This window comes from Onychostruthus taczanowskii, unplaced genomic scaffold, assembly GCF_017590055.1.
Source record: "Onychostruthus taczanowskii isolate IOZ18803 unplaced genomic scaffold, ASM1759005v1 scaffold41, whole genome shotgun sequence".
NCBI classification, from domain to species: Eukaryota; Metazoa; Chordata; class Aves; order Passeriformes; family Passeridae; genus Onychostruthus; species Onychostruthus taczanowskii.
The window spans coordinates 710,184-736,007 of NW_024501571.1; the positions used below are offsets into that span (position 1 = coordinate 710,184).

The 25,824-nt window shown below is 36.6% G+C and overlaps 1 protein-coding gene across 1 annotated transcript in view; it reads right to left on the reverse strand.

Annotated features, from left to right (window-relative positions):
- The window catches only part of SEMA3A (semaphorin 3A), a 163,507-nt gene that overhangs the window by 17,037 nt on the left and 120,646 nt on the right, over window positions 1-25,824 (reverse strand). Inside the window, exons 7-13 of the mRNA XM_041413422.1 lie at window positions 18,540-18,682; window positions 17,281-17,395; window positions 17,114-17,183; window positions 15,900-16,044; window positions 9,731-9,950; window positions 4,572-4,663; window positions 1,807-1,848 (exon numbers count right to left, since the gene is read on the reverse strand). Of these exons, the coding sequence (XP_041269356.1) occupies window positions 1,807-1,848; window positions 4,572-4,663; window positions 9,731-9,950; window positions 15,900-16,044; window positions 17,114-17,183; window positions 17,281-17,395; window positions 18,540-18,682 (827 nt within the window). The remainder of the gene's footprint in view (window positions 1-1,806; window positions 1,849-4,571; window positions 4,664-9,730; window positions 9,951-15,899; window positions 16,045-17,113; window positions 17,184-17,280; window positions 17,396-18,539; window positions 18,683-25,824) is intronic.

Consider the following 25,824-nt stretch of genomic DNA (forward strand, 5'->3'; position numbering starts at 1 on the left):
CATAGAATTATCATGCTGTTTATATGAAAACCATCCTGCTTATCAGAACACAATGAGTAAAGTGTTTGAGTTATAGAACTACAGTATTTTTAAATCATAAATGTAAAATGGAAACATGTTGCCATATACTTATTTCATACATACTGCCAAAAGCTTGTCATAGTGTATCATGATTCTGTCATTTTTAGCCTGGAGCTGGTTGATTTTTCATGAGTTTTACTCTGCCTGAATAACTTGTGGTTTATGCTCTTTTTTAGCTTCAGACAATTTTAGCAGTGTAAATTTGTTTTGAGAAAACTCAGGGAAAATTGTAATCTCTCCTGAATAACTAAAGATGCTTTGGAGGAAAAGCTGTAAGAAAATGCATGGTCAATTTTCAAATATGATTGGCTGGTTTAAGGGAATGTACTTATAAAAATAATCCAAAGCAGAGCATTTTGGCATGATGTGAACATATATACAACTTGACAGGTCTGTTTTTAAATATCCCAGTATTCAACAGTACCTTTCTCTTTGTCCTGCCATTTTTGCTGATTTAGGTGGTAAACTGTTAAAACAGAGTCCCCCTCCCCAAACATTTTCTGTCAAATACATGAATGCTTTCAGACAACTTCCCTAAAGACAGTGAATTCAGAGTTAAATATGCAGCATTTCAAATATAATATTGGCCTCTGTCCATTACAGAATTAATTTGACTTCTGTTTAATAATGTATAGAGTGAGGTAGAATTAACTAAATTTTACTTATAATGTGCACAATTTTTAGTGCCCCTAGTCTGAAAGTAGTACCAAATCTCCTCTTTCCTGACAATGACATGAAAGGAAAGAAGTTCTTTATATTTACCAAATTACCTTCCAGATCAGCACATATATGAAAAAAAAAAAAAAAAAGAAAAAGTTAAATTTGACACTACATTTTATGTCTCAGACCCCTGAGACAGGAAATGACAGTGGCTGGGATCCATCCACCTAATTCCAGGCAAAACTGGAAGATAGGCCCCTAATATCCACTTCATTCCTGGATTACAAACCAATGTTCTTTGCACAACCACATAATTTATCAACTGCTTCACAAATTTGCTTAGAAATTTAGGAATCACCTTTACTGTAAGTCAGACAAAACTTTACCTCTATCCATCAAGAAGTTCAGTTCATTTTAGTTATGGTCTCATTTTACAGTACATATCTTTTCTATAAGCAGTTTAGCTGTTAGTGTACTCAACAGAAAGTAGGAAATATAAATTTTGGAGTGTGAAGCCCTTATCTTAACCACATCACTGAACCAGAAGGCTATGGAAAATTTGGACTGCATCAGATCTGTTGATCTTTTGTTAAAGCCGAATGACGCGCATCCGGCAATGGAATGGACACAGGACAGAAAGACAGGAGGATGTCTCATTTCCATCCTTTGCTTCCACCACCTGCATTTTGTACCAGACTATTCTACAGCGACTGGAACTAGTCCCATTAATGAAAGGCACCAAGTCTAGCCACTCCTTTTGAACAGTCTTCCTGTCATGGAAGCATTTCTTCAATGTGGATTTTTAATTTCTTTTTTTTTCTAGAGAGCCACCAGACAGCTGGTTAGTTTGCATTTAGTTTCCACCTTACCAGTAAGTAACACAAGCTAGGCTTTTCCTTTCCCCATTGCACGTCACATTTTCCTGAGAAACTACTGATGTTTATGTAAAGAGATGGGATGCTGCTGCTGCAATTAATATGTCTCTGCTGACTGCCAAGTTACTGTCTCTAGAAGACAGAGACCAATAAATATCTGAAAAGAATTTAACATTTGTGCACATATTACCTGCTTTGTGGAAATCTTCATTGCTGAAATAACAGTGGGTTCCTAGGGAAAAACAGAGTTAAAATATAATATGAGCTATAAATATACAAATTATGTTATAATTCTATTTGCACAAGGTAGAAACCCTGAAATTAAACTAGAAACTCTCTAGTAATAGTCCTTCTGGTTGTCATTGGCAATGGAATAATTTCTAGCTGTAAAGGAATTAGAGTGCATGTACATATCTGGGTGAATCTTTGATTGCTATGTTGATTGTAGATATTTAATTTTCCATTATGACTACAGTTAATTGTGATCACTTTTTCACTAGTTCCATATCTTGAAATTGTTATCTACACCTAAAACTAAAACTGCATTTCAAGAACTTCCCAAGTAATATGAAAATAATAATGGCTACATGAAAATTCATAGATACTATCTATTAAAGGTAATAACACTGAAATAAGCAACTCATTTTACATATATCACAGTAAAAACCCCACTCCTGTGAAATTTTATTCATAAGAACAAGTTTAATCTTTTTAACCAAGTATAATCTTTTTAACTGCTCCACACTATTCACTTACAAAAAAGTTACATTCATTTTCAGAACATGCAACCAAAATGAGCAAGAGGTTCTTTGCACTGAGGAATATCCATCATTTAATCAACTGTTACAGCTTCTAGGTCCAGGTTCTTGGATGGATGTTAATTTTAAAAGTGGCATAATTAGACACTGTGCAACTCAATTTTGCATGAACTTTATTCTACCTAGAAATCTGCTGTTGACAATACTTTTGATCATCACACTTTTGGCTGTATACATTAATAAAGTGTTTACTAAGCTTTTACACTTGTATAGTTTTCAACTTGCTTATCCTGAGAGAATTTGATATGGCTCAGTGGATGGCAAGCATGGAATCACTTTTACAGAGGGGTTAATAGACCTTATATTAGAAATCATCAATTAAATATAACATTTGAATGAAAATTGAACTCATTAGTTTGTTTGCTTGGCTGTTCAGAGAAATATTGCACAAATGGGGTTTAAAGAGGCATTTGTTATCAATGTAACAGATATGAAAGACTTTCAGCTTTGTGGAATTTTAAATGAAAAGCATTGTACTCAGCACACTGCAGCTTAACATCAAAATACATTGTTCATGATGCACATATACTCTGCAACTAAATAAACTTACATTTGGATGAGGTACATGTAAAATCTTTTGGAAATTCCCTATTGAAAGATTCATACCTTATGCACACAAATTTTGCTTATTCCACTGAAATACATTAATGCCCTCTTTAAGGCTTAAATACTGTCTAAAGAGATAATTGAGCTTTCAAGTAAATCAGAACACCAAAATACCTCCATGCAACAAAAAAATACATGTCAAGTAAAATTTCATATTTGAAATTGCCATTAACTGTTCTATTTCTGCAAAACCTTTCTGAAGTAAAATTAATTAAATTTATTTTCCTTCTTTCACTTTTATATTGTTCTGATCTGCTTTAGTTTGGCACTTCTACCCATTTGAGGGAAGAGACTCATATAGTATGAACAATTTCCAAATTACCCTGTGTTCATGTAATGACTTTTGCATGTATAAAAAGGGAAAAAAAACCCCAAACTTGTCTTATTTTCTTCTCATAGTTTCTATGTTAAGAAAGAAAAAAAAAGTACCCTAGATTTCTGTCCTCAAAAAACCCCACGGATTGCAAGAACAGGAACACATATTTTTCAGAGATATCTTGCACTCAGAACAGAGGTTTCTGAGCAAGATTGGTACCAGTAAGAGCAGGCATGCCCACAAGAAGCTCTGTTCAGGTATCTTGTCTCTGCTCAGAAAAAGAAGGTGAAGGGATGGCAATGGAGTTTGACGAGGATGCAGTGGCTGAGCCCCCTGGCAGGGCCAGGGCACAGTCCCTGTCAGCACAAGAGGCTCCTGGAGCGTGCCAGCAGCATCCTCACACTGTCACACCAAGCCTGTGCTCCCAGCCAGGGATAGCCCCCAGCTGCCTGGAGACGGGGAAGTGGTGCCATAAAACGGCACTGACAGGAAGAGTAACGTGGGGAATGTAAATGATTCGTTGTTGTGTACAAAACATGAGACATCCCTGGGTTCTGTCTAGGAAGTGTTTGAAAAGTTTACTCAGCCCTGCCTTGCAGGGCTGCTTATGGGATGCTGTATTTTTTAGGTGGCTCAAACAGGAAAAATGGAGAAGATTGATTTCACCAAAAAGTACGAGTTAGGGGGTGTTTATGGTGCCTTGTGTCGAACCATGAAAATGAGACCCTGAAGTGACCTTTGAAAATATAAACACTTTGTTCCTCAGATTATTAAGCACAAGAAATCTGGGCAGATCACTATTTTACCTGAAATATCTTCCTAGTTACAATATGCTGATAGTCTGAACAGTTTTGAAAATTGATGCAATTACAAATTCGTATATTGCATATCTCTGTGGGAGAAAACAGACAGGCATTGTTCCCAGACCTGCACAGGTAGATATTTAACTCCAGCATGCAACAGCTCTAAGATTCAGAAATACTAATTTACTTTTTAAACCACCGAACAAGAGCCCAGAATGCCATTTCTTTTATCATTAACCTCCAGCTCGCATGAAAGTTTCAAGGTTTATTTTGACTAGTGTGGGGATCTCTAAATGACAAACTAATTAGAGGGCTATGCCAGGCTATTCCTTGGCTAGACTGCAAGAAGTTGAGTTTGCAGCTGTCCACAGAGAAATCTACAACCTGACACTTGAAATTTAGCTCCACTTACCCGAAAGACTGTCATTTCTTCCAACAAGACTTCCTCTAATTCGTGCCAAGTCTCCTTAGGAATTGAAACCACTTTAAGAACTGTTCCAATATCTTGAAAAAGGAAAAAAAAAAAAAGGGTTTTCAGGGGCTTAAGATAAATACTTCTGCTTTGCTTTGTAGCAGCCAGAATTTATTGTAGTATATAATTACTTCACATATAAAGACTATGAAGCTACTTATCTCTCAGCACTCATTCAAAAGAACTGCTATTTAAAATAACCTCAGAAAACAATGCATTTCAGTAGAACATTTAAGTATTAGAATTATCAAACTGCAACAAAGAAAATACATACTATTATAGCTATTAAGGAATAGACAGGACTGAAATACTATTTAAGTGACAGTATAAAATGACAGATTCATGACTGGGGAAGGAAATGCTCTAAATTTACCCAGGTGTGTTTTATAGTCCATTTTGAATATGATGTTTTTCTTTCTTAAAATGCATGTGAAGATACTGCAGTATGGCTATAAAACCATCTGGACAAACATTCTTAGACAGATGAAGCTGTTAGGTCTCTTAAGTACCTGCAATCTTCCCTGTGTCAAACAAAGTACCTAAGATGTATAAGCCCCTTAAGGCATCTGTATTTCTCTGTGTGTAAGATGCTGGTTCTTCACTGAGGGGTGAAAAACATACAGTTTGTGCCTTTGGTTTAGAAATAGGTGTGTGCCAGCATTTTAGTATTATATCAAATTACATTTTTTTGAGTTTTGCAACAAGCTTTAAAATGAACAAGGCCAGCTTTTGAAATTCCAGAGCCACAGCCTCTGGTTTTGTGAACATGGCTGAGACTAAAGACCATCTCTGTAATTCAGCTTCTGCATCTGTAATTTATTTCTTTGTTGCTATGAACACAATTTCCAGGAAACAACAAAAACGCAAAGAACCATTTCTAGGTTGGCACACATCACTGCAGACTCTCTGAAATGGAAACAATCTGTATGCGACTTTTCTTTTTAACCAGCCAAGTGTAGTGCCATGTAAATGGATCACAGGTAGAATAACTAAGTCCCTAAGGACTCTTCATGGTGCACATCCTACAGCTTTAATGGTTTAGGAAAACACAAGGCATTTTAAGTGGATAAAATTTTCAAATAACTATAAAGATTCTTAAAACAAGAATTTAACCATCAATTACACAAAATCAGATATATATATATATATATACATTCTTAAAGTATATATAGTTTGTGGGTGTTAGCTGAAATTACTGAATAAAAAGATGACAACTCTACTTGCATATCTAAAATACAAATAAAACTGAGACAAAGAGATCACATGCATTAGACATAGGGTAACTGACTTAAAAGCTATTGATTCAATAAGAAAATTCTGGTACTTAATTTCTTTGCATGATTTTGTATTTAAATATTCTAGAAAATCTGGAACATCCTGCAGAACTGAGATTTTTCTTTTTTTTTTCATCTGCTTCCCATTAAGCAGATGTTGGTTTCTAGATACATATTTTTGGAATTTTAGAAAGAAGCAATTTATTTTCCCCCAGAATATGTACACTACTGATTTTTTCATTAGCCACAAATTCATATATTCTTTTAAAAACAAAAAGAAATAGTTATTTCTTAAGGCAACAACAAAGCAAAGCACATCTTTCTTTTTATTTAGGTATCTACATGTACAAATTAAGCTAGTAAGATATACTAGATTAGTGGGTTTGGATTGGTTTTCATTATGGTCACTGCTATTCATTGACTATATTTAAAACAAGAAATATTGAGAATGTTACAGAACAAATGCAATATAAACTTTAAAAGAATAAGAAAAAAGTCCACATTTCTACAACAGAATAATTCAGAATAACAGAAAATCTAACAGCAGCTATATTTGCAATTTCATTGATGAGTTAATTTCCTTAATTATCCTGATAATATGATGACTGTGGTTTTGATGAAAATACATTTTATGGGTGAAGAACAGAGAACTCTGACATAAACGTAACAGTGTAGCCAAGTGTCACAACTCTATTCTGTGTTGGACTGGGACTGTCCTCAGTCACAATCCATGAAATGCCATATCCTAGAAATAAAGGGAGATTTTTCATAAAACAGACTGAGTGGGCATTGAGCAGACACAAGTTTCCCATAATGTTGTTTCAACAAAAGGTCAGACTTTTAAGTGGCTCCTGCAACAATTACAGTTGCCTGATCTCAAGAAAGCCTCTGAGGTCAAAAAGACACTGAGTTAATCACTGTGGAGACTCTGGTCAGGCCACAGGTACCAAAGTGGAGCTTTATCTGACTTCTACATCAAGTTTTACAGAGTAGTATTTCAAACAATTTCACACAAACGGAATCAGGCGTCTCCTTTAGGATCAATAGGCTCTGCTTAGCAAGATAAGATTACTGCTATTAATTTGCTTTACTGACAGAGGTACTTCAACTGTGCCAAAGGATGCCAAACATTAGACAATCAGGATATGCATTAAATCCTGTTTTTTTCTGATTACTTTCAAGCATGCTGATAGGATTTTATTTTCATTGTGAAACACACTGGTACAATCAGAGTGGGAAAGAAACTGCTCAGCTCAAGATTTTCCCCACAGGAACGGAAAATGTGACCACACTGGATGGCTATTAATTATGTTGTGTTGAATTATCATCAGTTATTCAATGAAAAGGAAAAAAAAAGTATTTCTTCAACATACTGAAGTTCAGCAGCACATGGGAATAATGTAGATTGCTCTAACAGCAATGGGAAAATACAGAGAAATATTATCTAATCTGATGGGACAGACCTGCACAGAAAAACCCAGTCATGCCCCAGGGAGCATTACTCCGGCTTTGTCATAGGTTCAGATCACCAAGTGGGAAAATGGACTGTGACTAGAGTCCCTAATCTGCTTCCCAGTTAGCTCTTTGCTTGGGAAGAAGTAATACATGCTGATTATGTATCTGCTTCTGGTTCCTCTGACTCTGAGCCGCTGGCTCAGCGCAGCTCTCTGGCAGAAGGCAGGCAGGGCCTCAGTACTGCCTCTTTACCTTTCCCCCCACGTGGAAGAAACCTTTTCCTGATTCTGAAAACCACAGTAAGGACAGAGAGCTCAGAGGAACATGAAGCAGCTTCTGAGCTCCAGCTGCAGGCATGGGTGTTGTAATGCCTGTTCTCGTCCCACGAGGGCATGACCTCCTGCTGCAAGAAGAAGGGTTTCCACGGGCAAAAGTAGTATTTCAAAAAATAATGACACTCTGCACTTAGAAAGACAGGATTTTAGTGCTGATATACCTTTTGGCAAGTGCAAGTAATAATGTTTCAGCACTTTTTTATAGTTTGTGGGCAGGGCTATCACCAGCATTGGATGGAATCCTGAGCATTTACCACACACCTGAATATTAGTGGTTTAGGAAAAGCCTAAACTCAGAGGTAAAAATTATCATTTAGGTTCTTTTAGAGGGAGATCTTGCCTGACTGATTTACCTAAGAACTTCTAGACATAATAACTAAATAATCAGTATATGCAATGATAACTACCTAGAAGCTGCAGCTCAGTTTTAAGCAAATCTTCCTGCACTGCCTGAAACAGACAGGAACTTCTGTCTTACTTTTCTTCTTACTCTAACAGTAGTCTTGAGAAAAGTACTCTCAAGTGAATCTCTGGAAGAACTTTTTGCTTTCCCTTGTAGAAACCAATGCATCTTTCTTCGCCCACAGACCAAGCTTTGGAGACTTAAATGCCCCCTCTTTTGCTCAAGAAATATACTTAAATAAGTTCCTTATGTTTGTTCAGCATCATACCATAATTTTTTTTTTTTTTGTGGGCCATATCAGGTCATAGAGGACTTGTTGAAAGGCACCAAACACTCTAAATTGTGGATAACATTGAAGTCTCTAATGTGTGATGGAAAATATATACGTTGTGTAAAATCATATGAAAATATATGTCACTGTTTTATGCAAGAACATAATGTAGCACTGGTATCTAATAACGCAGTTTACAGCTTTGAAGTGCTTTAACCCTTCCTGCAGAGCTGTGTTTGCTGCAGTAAATGTTCTGAATTGTTATGCTTGCTGTGTTTGGTACACAAAGCTTCATCAGCTCTCAGTTTACTCATAATACATTTCAGGCAGCAACATGAAAGAGATCTTACATTTATTGCTTTGGAAATCTGACCCCAGGTTTAGAGTACCAGAACTGTATTTAAAGTATGTAAAAAGTTGGACTGTTATAAGACAGATGCAGAGGTATTTTTTTTGGTCCAACACTGAAAAGAAGCAGTAGGGTTTTGGTTTGATTTGGTTTGGCTTCACGATGCCAAAGTCTAATTACTAGTAATTATGTGCAGTAGAAGTTTAAAATACTTTTATTCAACATAACTGAAACATCAGCCAACTAATGTAAAACTTTCACAGATGAAGAAACAGATCCACAAGATCCAATTGCTACTCAGCAGAGTTTTGAAACCACTGAATTTAGGAAAATGCGCATCAGCTAATTTTTGGACACTTTCTCATTACCACCTTTCTGGAAGAAATGTCTTTTCTGAGTGCATATTTACACTTCTCTAAGATGGCCAAGCTGTGTGATTCTGCAAATGCTTTGGAAAGGATATAATCTTTCTACTTGAATACCAGGTCTTCTGAAACACTCCATTTGTGCCAGATATCTTCATCTTAACTAAAATGATGCACCCTCAGCTGAAGGGCTGAGCATCTTAAGGCAATACCTGAAATACTTGAAAGGCACGAAAGACTTTTACCATACCTGGATATTTGCCTCATTCACGTTAATACTTTTTATGCCGCACTTCAAAATGGGTACCTCAAACCCCTCATTTTAATACTAAATTATAATTAATAAGGCAAGACATTTCTAATAAAAATCCCTAATAGCAGTAGTTGGAAAGAGGGTGGTTTGATCTTAGTCCAGTTGGCAAAGCTCCTAAAGAATTAAGCTGTGCAGGCTATGGCCTGAACCTGTAACATTGGATGTTTGTAACAAAGACCTCCCCACATGCACAGTTTTGGGTCCTGCCCCAAATTTTTACATGTTAACACTGTTCTTCAGTCAATGTTCTGTCTTTCAGAGTATGCATTTTTATTTGGTTTAGGTTTCCACCCACCCTGGAGAAGCATTACGGTGTAGATTCAAGACCTCTCACCTGTGCCAATGAACATCACGTCATATTGGCCATCCTCTGCATCAACTCGATCTACCACGATCTGTGTGAACTGGTAATCCACATCTGTTTTAATCATGATGGGACGGTTGTTGATGGGAAATACTGGGTTGTACATGGCGGGATGACTTCTGGCAAATGTGATAACTTCATCAGGAAGGTCCTTGGTGGAATCGAAACCTCCAAATGTTTTACTGGGACACTATGGGGAAAAAAGAGGAAGTGTTTATTATTTAACATCCAATCTACAGCAGTCTATAATTAAATATATGAGGGAATCTAAGTGTTTTGTGACAGACAAAAGTTAACTCTATCATTCATAGTCCCTATTTTTAAAGTTATTTTGCATGTAAACTAATATGGTTAACAGAATACAAATAATCCTCATACATCACTTTTTTTATTCCTTTTCAGTCCAAAAGGCTTTTAAGTCTAGTTATGATTAATATTAGTCTTTAATTGTCAGAAGGAAGAAATCCTGAAATATCTAAATCATTCAATGTAAGGCAAGCAATTCAATATTTGATTATGTATAAAACACAAAATTAATTACTTATGTCATTGTGAGAAATGATACTTACTTCCAAAAAATTTAACAGGTTTATTAAAACTTTATCATAAACACAACAGAAGACTGAAATGAGAAAATATTACGATACCAATAGCAGAGGACCTTCCCCAGCACATGTTCATCCACACAATGGAGGTTTCACCTTTTAACCCTTTAGCCCCTCCCAAAGCTCTGTCCATCAACTCCTTCTTTGCTGTCCAGTGGTGGAGTTCACTTCCTTAAATCCTGATTGGAGGTTAGATGTTGCCATAGCCACAAGCCAACCCTCCCAAATACCCTGAACCCAGGCTACCCCTGATAACAATGCAAGAAGGGTAAAACATAACTATAAATCTATAAAACTTATCAGATATACTTAATATTTGCCTTTTAATTGTGAGAGTCAACCATCTCATTACTCATCTATCATGCCATCATTTTTGCTTCAAAGTATTGTCTTCAGAACTTGACTGGAATTCTAAATTGCTACCTGAGGAACCAAGTCCTTAAATCCTGGGACAATGCCCTGTTCTACTGACTTTTCAAACCGCTGCTTGTCTCAACAACTCTATGATCTCCATGTAGTCCTGATAATGTAGATCTTGTTACACTTAATCAAATCTAGTGAGTCATGTCTTAAATGTATCTTTTTCCTCTCCTCTGATTCTAAAGAATGCCTTCTGTGAGTGTTACTCATCATATTGTCCTCGTGAACTCTTAGGTGAGAGGATCTCATTAAGGAACTGCAGTAACTCCTCACTGTCCTGTACAGCTGGTGCAGGAACAGCTGGTGTCCCATTGGGATGAATCTGGTCCCATGACGTAAGACAGAAAAAAGTCACTTTTCCCCTGTTACCCAGGGGTGGGCCAGACAGTTTTGCCTCTCATCTGTGAGAACCATAGGGTTCTACTTCTCACATTTAGTTTATGTTCTCTGTAAGCAGAAACCAGAGGCTGGAAAGGAAAGTAGAGGTAAGACCATGGTGTTGGTAGCCACAAAAGTATTTCTCCACTTTCAGCTACTACATATCCATCAGGAGACTCTGTGGCTGATCACCACCATTTGCCCTCATGGCTTCTGTAGAGCTGGTAAGTATTTCATGAACAGTTACCTGTAACATTAACATAAGCATTAGCAGTATATTAATACTGTTAATGGGTGAAGAAAATGAGCTGCAATGACACCAAGTCAATGATACCTGTCAAAGAACTTGGGGACCCCAATTGCTGTTCAGATAATTCTTGAAGTCATACAAAACACTGAATCCCAGCTGAAATTAATTATTTTGCAGTATTTGACCTTCAAATATAAACAACTGGTGTTAAAATGCCTGAGATAATTTGCCCTTTATATCCAGGTATAAAATACCTTCCAATTAAATTAAAAACCTAGCGGGTAAGATCTTATTAAACAACAATCCAGACCTTGCAGGATGCTCAACAGAAGAAATCAATCGTCTTTGCTATCACCTTGATCCAAATTATTAATAATTCAACAGAAATGAAATTTAAAAATCAATGTCAAAAAGAGTAGTTGCTGTACTCAGCAAAGGGACACTTCCAACATGGACATGGAATGTGCAAATTGTCCCCTGCGGGCATATTTGTTAGTAAGCAAATTCTATATTTGTTAGTAAGCAAATTCTGTTTGTATGGAAGGTAAAAGAGGAGAAAAGAATATTTGATTAAGGCACATGGAGCAGACTAAGCAGAAAGCAAATTAGTTATCTATTTTATTTTTTCAAGATTTTTTAACCTTTTTCTTATCATTATATGTTGTTGCTCTTTTGTACAAAAATATTACAAAGAGAAAATCAGATGGACTTTTCATGATTATTGGCCAAACCATTGTTTGTCACGAAAAAAATGTTTCAAATGCTATACTTAAATTTTAAGTTTGGTTTACGTCTCAATTAATATTATAACTACAGTTCAATACTAATTACTTGAATTAATTAGATAACAATTAATTATATAATAGCTGTAAAGTACTCTATGTATAAAATCACTACACAAGAACTAAGTAGTATTAATTGCAGCTGGGCAAACACTGAAAAAATATTAAATGAACAGTCATTTCAATTTTAGGCAAATGAATTTCAGCTGTGTTTCAACTGCTTGAATATTTACTTTCTGGCTCATTTTCTAACAAAGGATTTTACTTGCAGCAATATGAAATAAGCTCCCGAGGGAAATGGTCACAGCACCAAGAGTGCCAGAGCTCAGGAAGCATTTGGACAATGCTCTCAGGCACATGGTGTAATTCTTGGGGCTGCTCTGTTCAGAGCCAGGAGTTGGATTCAGTGACCCTTGTGGTTCCCTTTCAACTCAGGATATTCTCTCATTCTATGGACCAGGATATACTTTGCACAGAAAATTAATAAAACTAGTGTCGCCTTGATTTTATAAGACTTTGTTAAGCCTTCTGATGTTTGCATTCTTTCAACAAACTTTCTCACACACAGTTCTGTAAATAACCTATGTTTTGCATTCTTTCATGGAGGGGGAGAGAATTGATGGACCCTTGGTCTGTCCAGTGGCATTGGAGAGGGGGCACTGTCACCCTCCAATCCACTGTCACCTTTGGAAAACTATAAATGTTGGAGTCAGAAAATAAAGTTCTTCTTCTTCCTTTTTGTTCCCCTCGAGAGCAGCAGTGTCTGTGTCATCATTTTGTGCCGAAAAAAAAAAAAATAGAATTAGAGTAATAATTCTGTGTGTTTGAATAAGACTCTCAATTCTGAGACCCCTACTACTCCTTGGATCCACTGCTTTTCTGAGAATAAAAAGATTACTTCACATCTAAAGACTGTAACCCTGCGTCTTTACATGTGAAGTTTAAAATGCATTACCAGGACTAGGCCCAGTAATGAATCCAACAGAACAAATCAGTATCTACATTTTGGTAGAAAGAAAAAGCTCTTTGGTCATAACCCTCAGTGCCATGAAGCAGAGAAAACCTGAACTCTGTAGCTGAATTCACAGAAAGTCAGATAGGAGTTCGGGATGAGCTACCTGAGTTAAGATGAGGCATAGACAAAAGTCCTCACTCCACTCCCAGATACTTTTAAAAAGTTAAAAAAAAAAAAGAAAAAAAAAAAAAAGAAGAAAAAACCAAGTCCTGTAGATCTTAGACGAAAAATTCTGGCAATTTCTTTGTTGCATGTGAAATTGATGTAGAATTGTTTACAAAGCTTTCTGTTTTTTCAAAAACCATTTACTTTCCTTTTCTTCTACTCATACTGGGCAAATTACGAGATGCTCAAGAAGTTTGCCAGCACCTCACCTATTAAATTCCATAGATAATTCAGCACTGTGTAACTGCAGTGCAATCTGTAAATGAATTACTCCAAGATCAGGTTTTTTTCTCCCATCTCTTTCTGCATTTCTAGGAAAAAGAGTCCAAGGAGGAACTGAGGAACTACAAAAATCTTTTTCTTCTTTATTCTCAACAGATCTTCAAATCATTGAAAACACACACAACTTCATCACTTCATAAACAAAAACTTCTTTGCAACCAGAAATGCACCTCATTTTAAAATTCAGTTTTATCCTATTAATAAAAGAGAATGATTTAGCAACAGTGAGGGCACTCCTCTATTTTCAAAGTGGCAGAACCCAGGATAAGAGTCTTGGCATTGTGCTAGGACAAACTGCTGGCCTCAGTGGCATGGCCTCCTGCACTACATCTGTGGGGCTAAGCAGACCTGTAAATTTGGGATTACATTTGATTTTAGGCAAGAAAACAGCTTATGGTGAAATTTGAACATCTTTTCACTTTGTAAATCTTAATAAAAGTATTTTATAATGAAATCATAAAGGTAAACTTCATTCTGATAGGATAGCCAGAAACAGAAGTATCTGTAACTTAACTGCATTTCCTTACTTTGACAAAGGCTCTGGTGTCTTAGTTCACTTTGCCACTTAAGGGCTGGGCTCTGGCCCTTGTTTTTCTGCTTATTCTGAGGAAGTTGATCAAGTTATCCTCCTCTCATATGCAACTCAGATCAAGATCCTCAGAGAAGTTGTGGAGTAAGCCCCAGGCAGAACTGTGTCTCAGGACACTGAACTGTCTTAAGAGCAAATATTTGTGTTGCATATTTAGAATCTCAACAGAGCTGCATCTGAGCTCTGCAGAGGAATGAATGCAACAGAGTCTGTGTGCAGCAGTCAGTTCTTTATCTCAGTCTATTTCTGTAATAGAAACATGCAACGTTCTTCCTTGTCCATAGTTCTAAATAATATCTAGTGTCTGGTTTTGTTCAGAAAGGTTAACTGAAACTGCAGTCAAAGAGGAGTATAAAGGAACAGCATAATGAACAGTAAGTCTGTTAGACTGAAAAGGTGAGAATAGCTATACAAGAAATTCCAAAAATATCTACTCATTCACATTTTCTAGAGATGTAACAAAAGAAATTAAAAAAAAAAAACCCAACTCCTTGACATAACAGAATTAACTGTTATGGAAAATTGGAAAAAAAGCTTCAAAAAGATGAGAAATGAAACCTCCTTTATGCTGCAGAGCTCATATTTTAACTCTGGAAAAAAATTAGAAATTCCTTTAGTCGCAGCAAAGGAGTGAGGAGTGCTGAGGAATCCAGCTGTCAGGGAGCCACTGTTTTCTTTTACTTAGGAAGTAATTTTCATTAGTTGAGCATATATATCAGTTGAAAGATCAGATTTGAAAGGACAATTTCAAACATACCAGAAAAAAGTAGAAAATATGATGAACTAAAGAAACAAAGTTATTCCTGCTTTCTTTTGTGTCTTATATTTAAGAAGACTTTGAGAAGAATGTTGTAGACATATATATTATTTACACACATACATTTTTATGTATACATGTGTACATACATATGTAATCTTCTGCAATGACTGTTCTCAACATAAATGGGCCAAGCTGACTTATACAAGCTAAGGAGCCAGCCTAATTTACAAAATTAAGGCTTGTTTCATAAATGTCCCATCTTCTTAGACTACTGGAAATTTCAGAGGCAGTTAAATATTTCTAGAACATGATGATATCAGTTGAAATGTGGATGTCTTATATGGATTGATATTTTAGTCATTTATGAACCAGAAACAGAGAATAAGGTGAAACCAGGTATTTTTAAAAATTCCCAGAGGAAGTTAGAATCTATTGTAGTCATTCTATCATCTATTGCAGAAATATCTGTTTTCTAGACTTAATGTTGACTGAAAGTTCCTAACAGTGAGGCAGAACCTGTTTTCCATTCATTCTCACTAAGAATGGCTCAGTCAGCCAATATTTGGAAAAAAAGAATTCCAAGGAAAGGATAATGCAATATAATTCATGAAACACTTGACTTTCAGTAAAATTCTCCAGCCATTACCAAAACTTTTGAAGTTGTTAATATGAATGCCAAAATTAAAATCCAAGTGAAGTTGTTACTGCAGTTTCACATGTTACAAGAAAATCAGTACATTCTGGACCTGGAGGAACTGTTAGTTTTCCCTTCTGACACTCTATCCATTTCGTTATCTGTGTCAGTTTCTTTCCTGGATCTCAGCTCAAGGACCGTGTAATGTGTGAAAATATTTTCCACGGTTTTGCCAGTTCAGATTTCTTAGGGTACTTACAGTTCCTGGCCGTGGGTATGGCACTCGCCCTTGGTAGGGAACCCACTGGTAGTTTGGGCCATCTCGGTGGGCGTAGGGACCAAGAAATACCCTCCTGACATCAGTCATGCTGTACATACACACTGCTGATCCCTTGAAGATATTACTGAAATGAGGGGAGAAGAAATCAAATCAGTTTCTTTAAACTGTCAGTCGATTTAAATCAAGTGCTAGAGCTATGGGAATAGCAGCTTGATGCTTTCTAATTTATTGCATGTGATGATTATCAAACCTCTGACATGCTCTCAGAGCAATCCTCGCTCACCTCCTGTGAAAGTTCAGCAAAACTGATATGATCTCCCAGACATTTTCCTTAGCAGATGGCTGCTATTTCACTATTTAAAACATCTTGTCCCCAGAAGGCCAAAGCCCAAATTTGAGTAAATTTCAGTAAGGCTTTCCCTAGAGAACTATTAAATTCTTTCCTACACTCCACATTTTTCTATTTTTTTTAGCAGTCTCTTCCATCACTTGGGCAGCACAAGAGCAAACTTTAGGATTGTTTCTTATCCTGACATTTTTTACAGAAGACAGTAAGGACTTGTAAATCTCCCTTTTCCAAGCTCATATCACTAGAAACATTCTTTCTGCTTAGGAACTAAAACTTGTTTCTTTCACAGATAAATGTGGCAATACAACCAGTACTGCAAACCTTCCTCAGGCCAAAGCAACAAGTATATTTTGTTCTTAGTGAAAGCACAATGTAACACAAACATTCAAGTCACAGTTATATGTGATTCAATAACAGAACTTTTGAAAGATCATTAGACTTTACAAATTTCAGCAATATTTTTTATTAATTTCTCCTCGACTAGTCAATTTCTCACTCCACAGATTTCCTATTTTACACTGCCCCCAAACAAGTTTATTTATGCTTGCATTCGTTTTCCAAATCTGTGTGGAAAGGGCTACAAATGCTGATCCCTGCTACAAAAAGCCAATTCAATGGTAAGAACAGCCTGAGAAACTGATAGTCTTTGTGTTTGCTAGCTTCAGGGTGATGATGTACATTGCTCATAAGAAAGAAACTTAATTCATTACTTCTTACTGACACTGACTTCTCAGTTCAAAGGTTAAGAAAATTTTGTGTTTTTTAAAAACACTTTTAACAAAGAGACCTCTCTAAAACAAGCAGCCACCCAAGTTTCCATGCAAGAAAATGATATGCTCTGTACCTGGAAGTTGTAAACACTCCATAGACTATTGGATTTTTAGGGTCTTTTGAGTTCATTAGGAACACATCCTCTGTAACAATAACAAGAAAAAGAAAAGAAAATTAGGGTAAATTCATGCAGGTAATACCTGAAGATATTTCTATATTCCAGCCATTTCTGCCACTTACGTAGCTCATCAAAGTGTGTGTCAATGCCATTGGGTCCTGGTACAGAACAAATCAGACGTGCTTTGAGGAAAGTCGTCCATTTGTTAACAAGGCTCCTGTGTCCACCAAAGTCATTCTAATAACAGAAGGGTTTTGCATTAATATTTAGTAACAGTATTTGTTTGAAGTATCAACAGAGTACAGAGAAAATATAGTAAATAAGATGACATTTAGAGAAAACAAGAGAGGAGAATTCACCCCCTACGTACAAAAGTAATATTATGTTGCAAAGACACAAAATCTGAATTATTTTTACTGTACATTGATTGTGTCATATTTCATACTAGTCCATAATCTAAAACCAGAAACCCTCAAATCACTTTATATAACTTTATACATATTCAACACTGGGAAAAAAGAAACTGGCAGAATATCTTGCTCCAAAGCTCCCAGTCTGCCATGTCCTGGAAAAGCTGAGGGTGTTTATTATACTTAACTGTGTAGCAACAAAGTAGAAATGAAACTTGCAATGGAACAAAGTAGACAAAAAAGCCAGAACAATGGGATCAGCTGTACAGCCACAAAATGTAGAAACAAAGGGCCCTGAGGACTTCATACTTGTGGGGTAATTGGTTTAAAAGTAGGAACCTCTGAATTCAAGGAGGTAAATTGAAGTTGTGCTTATGGATTAACAGAAAATTCTACTGTAAACACCACAGCTGCCAAAGCTACAACATTTTTTAATATAATTTCATTAGCAGAAATGTTTTTGGAACCCTGTCAGAAAATCATCTGGACGTTTATCAGACTGGGCAAATGATTAATCTTGCAATCACTAAGGGTCTTTGGAATGGCTGCCCATTTCTACAGCTAACCTTAAACAATCGTTTTGCTGTATCTTCCTTCGCCTCTGTTTTAAAGGTTTTCAGTAAGGTGGGAAAGGAAAGGTATTACCACTTAAAAAGCAGATTCTTCAAATGTTTTTGGCCTACCTGGAAGTATCACGTTTCCTGCAAAAAACTTTCTTTTGCAGACATTTTCTAAGCCTCAGAAGATATGACTTTGTAAACCAAACATCATACTTTGGTGAAGTTTCCCCCAAAAAAAGAATTGAATGGTATTCATTTCTGTATGTCATCCCCACACTATTTTTCTCTTGGGATGACCCCTGCTTTAGTACAATGCCATGTTAATACTGAACAGTTCACAGGCAAGAAAACACAGTTTCTAAAATTGCTTGCAAGTGCATTTAGTATCAGACCAAGAATTCATCATCTGACCTTGCAGATCTGCCCTATTCTGGCGTGAGTGGCTTTTCCAGTGTGCTCTCCATCAATTGCATTTTCACGGAAGAAGAAGTAGATCTTGTCATCTTCTGGATTGTCGCTCTCTGGTATCAGGTGAGCACTGACAAATCTGGGATCTGAGAAGACAATACCATTTTGCACATTACTACTCCATGAACCGGATAATTTCTCTTCCTTACATAAATGAAATGTCATTTTTCTTCCCAAAACTCCATCATTGTATCCCATGGAAAATATTTCTATATTAGGAACATCATCACCTGCTAATATATGACAGGTATTAACATTCCTCTTATCTTCAATACAGAGAGGTGTTTGCTACAGGTATTGAATGAACAAATCTTAACATTATTATTGGAGCAATTAAATGTTTATGAAATCTCTTTACAAATGTTTGTAAAATATTACAGCATGGTTTCATAATTTCATGTATTTATTACTGACATTTTTCTTGTTCTTTGGATGTTTGCACTTCAGTTAGTCTTTCTGAATAAGCAACAATTAAAATGAAAGAATTATGGGGACAAATGTAAAGTTCTCATTTTAGCAATTTAAAAAAAATTTCACCTAGAAAACTGTTTATTACTGTTATAAAAGTTAAGTTCAAAACCACATTTTGATTGATACTACCTCCACATAATACCCCAAACTCCCAAATTTTTGTCTTTTCATAATGGAAATGTATTTTAGAATTTCTACTCAAGTTGTTGAAATACTTTGTCTTGCCATTTTTGTATAGTATTTTTTTTATATACATAAACTTTATTTCTCAATGATTAGAGTGACAACTTTATTTGGTGGCAAAAAAGATACATCAACAAGTGAAAATACATGTAATGTGGACGTACTGATGGGTTACATAAAATACACTGTAAAGAAGTTTTGGGAGGGAGAATTTTATAGAATTCACATCAATAAATTCCTACCAGTGGTGCATCTGGCTCATGGCTATATTTTACAGAGATTCAGCTGGTATCTTTCACTATATTTGGAAAAAGAAGACATATCCAACAGATTTACCAATCTGTTTTATAACCATTCTATATCCTGCTGGGATAATTAACTGTAGAAGAACTATATTTAACTACTCAGAGTCCTGTTCCTATGTGAAATTGTAAGCTACTTTAGTGTCTGTATTAACATCTTTTCAGTGTATATTTATTGCCAGATAGTCATGGAAATAATGAATTTTGCAATGTTTTGCCAGTTTGCATTAACTGGGCTGTGCAACCCATTGCCTTATTAAGGATGGCAGTGTTTTTAAGCAACATACTTTGACAGGTTATGCACACAGAAGTTTAGATGTTTCTATTATATGAGTATATACAGGATAATTTTGTGTGTATGTGTGTGTATTATCATGTACTCTGTGTGTATATATATGTATATGTTCGCATGTATTTGTGTGTGTAGGTGCATACATGTATATATTTATGTATAAGTACAGAAGGATGATTCTACTGGCTTAGACCAAAGTTTTCTTAGATCAATACACAACCTCCAAGATTGTCCAGAAGTAATTATTCAAGACAAGAAAGAATATGTTGATACAAATAATACTCTCCAAAAAGAAAGTCCCTTCTTGAACTGTTTTCAGTGTAGCTCACTCCCTGAGCTTTATTGCTTCTATCTCTTTAGTTAACTTTCAATAGACTTTCAATCCAGTCATCTGTCTAGTTTCTCCTTGAACCCATGCACATTTCCAGAATTCAGCACATCCTTTTGGAATTTGTTCCTCACCTACACAATGTAATGAACTAAAATTTACTTCTGATTTTTGTTTTGAACATTGATCTTAATAAATTCATTTGGTTCCTGTCAATTCCTGTATTGGAAAAATGCTCAGTGATCAAGATGTGCAAGATGTGGATGAACTATGCTCTTTAACCAAGGGCTGGAGCAATTTTGTTTGTTGAATTCTCTGTTGCAGTTTTTCTTTTTTCTTTTTTCCCTATTAATTTCAAGCAGTTACAGTGGATTTGACAGCTCCTAAACAGTAATCTGAACTTGTAATGGAATTTACGTGTCATAACCCCAGAACCTCTTCATTGCTGGTGCTCTGTCCATAGCCCATTCTTTTATATGTGAAGATAGAGATGCTCTGCTCATGGTTTTCCCCATGGTTTATCACTACATCTTTCATCAAGAATAATTTAATTTGTCATTTGATTGCTTAGCTACCAAGTTGCATTAAGATCATTTTGTGATCCTTCACAGTATTCCTTTGTCTCACTCTGCTGAATAACTTAGGTTCATGTGAAAGAAAACCAACCTCTCATTCAACATCTTTTTCAGGTTATTCATGAACATGTTGAACAACACAGGCCACACAACACATCTCTGTGAAACTGTGTCTACCACCTATTGTCTCTTAAAATTAACATTTTTAGACATCTGAGAACATAAAAAATCTGGGATCTTAAGCTCTCCACCCCAAACCCCAGTAAAGCAAGCTATTAAATATCCTTCCTTTCTTTCTAGCGTGCATTTAATAGCCTTCAAGTTACACTGACACGAGACCCAAGATAAATAATATCTCAGCTATTTTTTGTGTGATATACTAGGGCTTTGCATGCAACTTCCATCTCAAGAAACAAGGTTACAGCTTGAAAATTTCTGCACTGCAGTCTGGGGAAGGATCCATCAGAGAAAGAGGATACCCATTAGAAGACACTGTTCTTGGCTACTGGATCTGGAGAACCTCTTTTCTGAACAAGTTGTTTTTACATCCTTAAGGTCTTAATGAAAAAGGGGAAAAAAAAATCAACCAAAACCTAAATACATTCCCAAACGGTTGAATGATTTGTTTCCATCATAATGGGTTTTGTAAATCACAAGATATCAAGTTCTAAAATAAATCACTATATTATCAGGTGTCAAAAATCTAACTTTACATTGGCCTATGAAGATACTGTGGGGAGCCCCATTTTGAGTCAAAAATATTGCTGATATAGCACTGGTTATATAAACTTGCCCTTGGTTAACATATTATTATTCTTTTCTTTCCCTCTCATAACTTTGCAAGTGAACCAGAAATAGTAAGACAGTTTGGTATTAAAGCAGGACTGACACAACAATGATAGAAAAATAGTTGAATAAATTGAAAATATGTATTTTAGATTATTCTGTCAGAGTGATAGCAGAGAAGAAGGTTGTGAGGTAGGCAGATCAAACTAATGCCACAGCTACAGCACATGTGAGTATGCTTTGCATACACTTTTACCAGTGCTCATTTGAGATGGATTCAGATTTTCAATGAGTGATTAATAATCCTAAACTGCATCCCTGCAAATGAAGTAGTCACACAGCCTCGTATTAGAAACACATCCATTGTACATCAAGGAGCAGCTTTTCTTGAACAACACTTCTTACTGAGCACACCTCAGATTGTTTTTCCATCTAGTTAAATCGGTATGTTTTAGTCAATAAAAGAGTTGTTCTTCATGTTATCAGGCCCTTGCTCTTGTTACCTGGTGGTGCCTGGGTTTTTCCTCCTCTTCCATCTAACAGATTTATGTCTATGCAGTGAACCAAATAAATGAAGAGGAGGCTACACGTGTTCTGTGGCATATAGAAATAGATTAATTTCTGTTTAGAATGAATGTAGTGGTTACACAAAGAACATCATGATACGATGTGTGGGGAGAGGGAGAGAAAAGTGCTTGATAATTTCATGGGTTATAAAGCTAAGAACCAGTGATCTGTAGTGTGTTCTTTATTGTTTCACTAGCACAGGGGTTGTCTAACTTGCCTGAGGCTTGATGCACACTTGCATTCAGCCCCAGGGCTTCAGACCATGCTCACTGCTGGCTGCTGAGGGTCTTGATGAATCAATCAGCCAGATGGCCGGCAGTCACGCAACACAGCCCTCTCCACGGACTGCACAGCACTTTTTTACTGCTCTTCTTTGAGGATTGGAAGGGAGATTTCCACAGATGAGGGAATTAGGGACTCCTCCTTGACTCTCCTAATTGCTCACCCATGCAGCAGAAGAAAGAATGTCATCCATGAATGTGTACGTTCAAGTATTGAGACTGCCCTGCACTACCCTGCAAATTTAAACAGGTTTGGTATCAAGGGGTCCCCATGGGAAGTTTAAAATAATTCAGTCAGGGTTGACCTATTTCATACATTCAACACGATACAGCCATAAAATAATGCTGGAATGAACTTCAAGCAAGTTTTACTGAATGGGAAGTAGGACTTTGATCCAAACCCACTAGTAACAATTGTAAAAGTCAGTGCACTGCAGCTCTTGGGGGTAGATGGAACGACTTCAAATTTCTGAGTAGGAATTATGGAGTATTCTGCAACCCTAAAACTGCCTCCAATCCACGTAGCCCTCAGAAATGCTGTAACAACAGCTCAACACTTTCTTGTTTGAAAGCAATCTCCCATTGGTTAGAAGTCCAGAAAGCTTGTTTTGGGAAAATGGATTTAAGAAATTATTTGACAGCAAATACTTTGCAATGATTCATTGCTTTTAAAAAACACAGGCAGACAATGTAGAAGACTGCTTTAAAAAACAGCATACATCAAACAAACATTTCTGAAACGTGTTTTAGCATGATCAAAGGAGAAACAAAGCCACAGCACAAACACGATCAAAATAAAATTACAGCTAAAAACACTTCTCTGATCTTGCAGCCAAAGTGAACAAGCTAAAAATAAAAACTGAGATTTTTATTTAAAACAATCAGCCTTTAAGAAGCAAATTATTAAAGTCCACACCTTTTTCAGTCTCCTTTTTCCAGTTGTCTTGGCTGTGGTACTACTCCTCAGATCCCACATGACACCTTTGTGTGCCCTCCTGCAATCACCAGCTCTGCAGACATTTCTCTGGCAGCAGCCCATTAAACTGTCCTTTCTGAGAAATCTGGCTCTTTATGAAAGCGACACCTTGGTCCAGCTGCCTTTATGATTTATTTGCCATTGTTTGCTTATTTAAGTAATGGAAACATGTTTTGCCTGTCTCAGCATTTCAGGTTGAGGAAAAGCGAAGGTAAATCGATCTGCACTGGCTCTTTAACAAATGTTACTCTTTAGCAATGATAACCACACAAATACACAAACACACCCAAGAGCAGGAAACAATAAAAGTCAGAAATTGGCTTTCTAAGTGAATTGTATTAGCATTTTAATGAAGATCGATAAACTTGAAGGCACAGAAATTACCTTTAGCTGTCAAGATTGAGTAAGCTGAAGGAACAGAAGCTGGGGTCATCTCTTCCTCACTTGACAAGAACCAAAGGGCAGTTCTCTTAGGAAATGCTTTGTAAAGAGTTTGAACTGGATGTCCCTATTATTATATATTTACAGTCAAAATGACTAATTTATCAGTTCACAGCAAGAAAATTCTAGGAAACTAGGGAAATTTTATGCTCAGTAAAACTGCAATTGCTGTAATTTAATGAAAAGTACTGGAGGGCGACTGGGACCCTGAGGAGAGGAAGGCTAGAGAAGATGAAATTAAAAATTTAACAACAACAAAAATAGACAGCTACTCAAGGCTTCATAACCACATACAGCACTCGTCCGCTGGGACACAGCACAGAGAACCAAACACTGTCCTCACAAAATCTGGACTTGCTCTCACTGTGAAGCCCTACTACCCACAGAGAGGAGACTCACAGCTCCAGTCACAAATGTGCAGAGCAGAGTTTCTGCCTCAGCAAGGTCACCAGAGGACAAAGCTGTTAATATGTGGTGATGAGAGAGCTAAGATGGTTTGTGGTTTTACACACTCGAATGTAGTTTACAAAACACCAAAGCTTTTAGTGGTGTTCTTTCAAAGTCCCTTCATTTAAATTCCTCAACTTTCACATTTCTCTTGCTGCTGTTGACTCAGACAAATGCAGCAGAGCTCTCATGGATTCACTGTTTCTAGCGAAGCTCCTCAATAACATGGATGGCATCAGACCACATCCTCAAAGCAGGAACGCTGTTTGCACAAGGGATAACTTGTGGCTATTATGGAGTTAATATGAGGGTTTTGTGGTAACTTATTGTCAGATGCTAACACAGAAAGGACAGACCACAGAGTAGAGATGTCATTTAAAGATGCTGTTTACAAAGTCAGCATGCCTTTACAAAGTCAGGCCATGCATGATCAGGCTGTCAGCAACTATTACTAGGTAAGAAGGCCTATGGTCCCCCACTGATTTTGCAATGTAAATTCCCATCAGAAGGAGTTTTAAAGACTGATGATAATCATCAAATGGCTTATTTTTGAGTCAAGAAGATCTTAGAGTAGTGCATTAGTTGTGTCAGCTAGTTTCTCCTTCTTAGAAATGATATCCTATTTTTTATCAATTTTTCAAAGATTAGTAAAGGCAATTTTTGTGAGACAGATTATAAAACACACTAATAAGTGTAAGGTTTAACTAAAGTTTCTTTTAATTTCAATAGTGTACTTTTTAGAAAAAAATATTTTATTCCAAATTCTTTTCATAATTAAAAAAAACCAACCTCAAACCAACAAACCCTTCCTCTGCAGATTCCAACTGCTATGCTTCAGTGGTGACTTGTGTTACCCAAAGGGATCACAGACTTTCAAGGATGAAAGGTATTAAAAGTAGCAACAACATACCACTCTTCTGTCATTTCAATACATGGGTGCAGCAACAATGTAACACTCAAAAGACGTGCATTAAAAAAGACACACCATATTTTTACACATGTAAATTTTTCTGCATCTCAATGGTGCACTTACACATACAGCAACAAGAGTCTAGCCCTTGTGGCTTTTACAGAGGTTTGCCCATAAATGTCATCCCTGCACCATTCTCATTGCGAGAGATGATAAAACTGAATTTAAATGATGGGGCTTTTTAAGGAATCACTGATCTGTATTTGAGGCAAAAGCAAGAAAGGGAAAGTGTGCTGTAACATCCTAAAGCATTCCGGCTACATGCTGGGGGCAGCTTGCAGAAGTGAAAACTGGGCAAGGCCAGGATGGGGACTGAGCCGTGGGTGCCCTCCCAGGGCTGGCAGTGATGCAGGGTAAGAGGAGCACAACCTCAGTTTGGGGTGCTCAGCACCTCTGGAGTATTGTAAATGAGTCCCTGAGTACCTGCCGAGACAATTCCACCATCCCAAGATCTCTCATCTTCTCTGCCTTAGAGGCATAATTCAGCAGGAACATATCTTGGGAATAACATTTTGGTTCCCACAGGAAACAGAAGGGAGAAAATGTTGATCTCTGGTGCAATTATCAGTTTCTGAAGCCTTTGTTCTAAAGAGACAACAATAGTTTTGA